General features: G+C 52.7%; 1 protein-coding gene across 1 annotated transcript; it reads right to left on the bottom strand.

Moving 5' to 3' along the window:
* Window positions 1–148: 148 nt before the first annotated feature.
* On the bottom strand, window positions 149–1,291 carry GNI_032980 (hypothetical protein; the record flags this gene model as incomplete). Its single annotated transcript, XM_011130904.1, has 1 exon — window positions 149–1,291. The coding sequence occupies one exon, from the start codon at window positions 1,289–1,291 to the stop codon at window positions 149–151; it is 1,143 nt and encodes a 380-aa protein (XP_011129206.1).
* Between the last annotated feature and the right edge of the window lie 210 nt (window positions 1,292–1,501).

Raw genomic sequence — 1,501 nt, 5'->3', positions numbered from 1 at the left:
CGATTGCATCGAACGATTGTGTCGAACGATTGCATCGAACGATTGTATCGAACGATTGCATCGAACGATTGCGTATATCGGTATAGTTGGATTGCACATAGTTAGAACCAGTGGCGAGCTGAGCTCTATGTCCCGAAATCTCTGAGTTCTAAGCGTCAGGCGCCAGTCCCTTACTATAGGATGCTGGAGAATGATCTTCTATGGAGCTCGGGAAGAAGACCGGTTCGAACCAGTCCAGGCGGCATCCTGTTGCGTCTATGAAAACTTGTGAAGGAAGGGTGGCCCCCGGTTGAGACAGGAGGCACCACATCTGGGCCTTAATGGAGGCATCGGGAGGGCAATCATTTGCGATGGGGTGGACGGCGGTGTTCGTTCTGTAGGAAGATAGAGTGGGGGAAGAGGGACTTTTAGACTGAGTGGTTGGCCCAACAGACCACAGTGGATCGCTACCGACGAAGTGTTCGATAGGAATTATTTGAATTATACGACCAGGCACGTACAGCTTGTCCGACTCCGACATCTTGGTGAACCGGCTGTATAGGAAGGCGGCCGCTTCCTGGTCCTTCAGGGACACACTAGTGTCCCGACCCTGCTCCATTTTCTTGATCTTGCCGATCAATAACTGTTTGTACTCCTCCATCACACGCTCCAGAACCTCAACCCTAATCCTTAATGCTGTCCAACCATATTCTTCCAACTCCTCTCCGTAATTCGTGCTCTCCAGGATCGTCCTAAACTCCTGAAAAAATTCATCTATAGCTGTCTTTGTTCGCATGTCTGGATCCTCGTCTCCTCCATACAAATTGGAAACATGAACCGCAATTTTCTTTAATAATCCAGACAAACCGAATGAAGGGTTTTTCTTCAGGCCTTGTAATTTGTCCACCTTCTCATCATCATCATCATGCCCGATAACATGGTGGTCAATATCCTCTTCTTGCCCGATAACATGTTGGTGAATCACTTCCGTTCGGGATTCCTTGCGCAAGGGGGGTCCGGTTTCGTCCTCGTCCGAGTCGCCGTAGACACCGAACATGCGTAGGTAACCGGTAGTTGTCTTTTTGAAGGAAGGGAGAATGAAAGCAGGCGATGATGGAGATAGTCGACCGTTTGGCTGCTCACTGGATCCGTCCAAGCTGGAAGGAGAGTTCTCATTCGCCTTGAAGGCATCAACAAGCCACGACGGCCACGGGAAGGTGGGGGTACCATCCTCCGAGTCCGAGTCTTGGTGCACGACCTGATTCAGCAGAGCCGCCACTGCCTCTACGCCGCTGCTATGTTCATACTCCATGCCAGATTCTGTGTCTCGATCGAAACCTGGGCCTTCACCGGCTGTGCCTTCACCGGCTGTGCCTTCACCGGCTGTGCCTTCACCGGCTGTGCCTTCACCGGCTGTGCCCACACCGGCTGTGCCCACACCGGCTGTGCCCACACCGGCTGTGCCCACACCGGCTGTGCCCACACCAGTTGCTTCCGTGGCAGTTGCTTCCGTGGCAGTTGC

The sequence above is a fragment of the Gregarina niphandrodes genome (assembly GCF_000223845.1).
Source record: "Gregarina niphandrodes unplaced genomic scaffold scaffold00004, whole genome shotgun sequence".
In the NCBI taxonomy this organism is placed as follows: domain Eukaryota; phylum Apicomplexa; class Conoidasida; order Eugregarinorida; family Gregarinidae; genus Gregarina; species Gregarina niphandrodes.
Note: the sequence above shows the minus strand (reverse complement) of the source record. Positions and strands in the feature narration are given on the sequence as shown.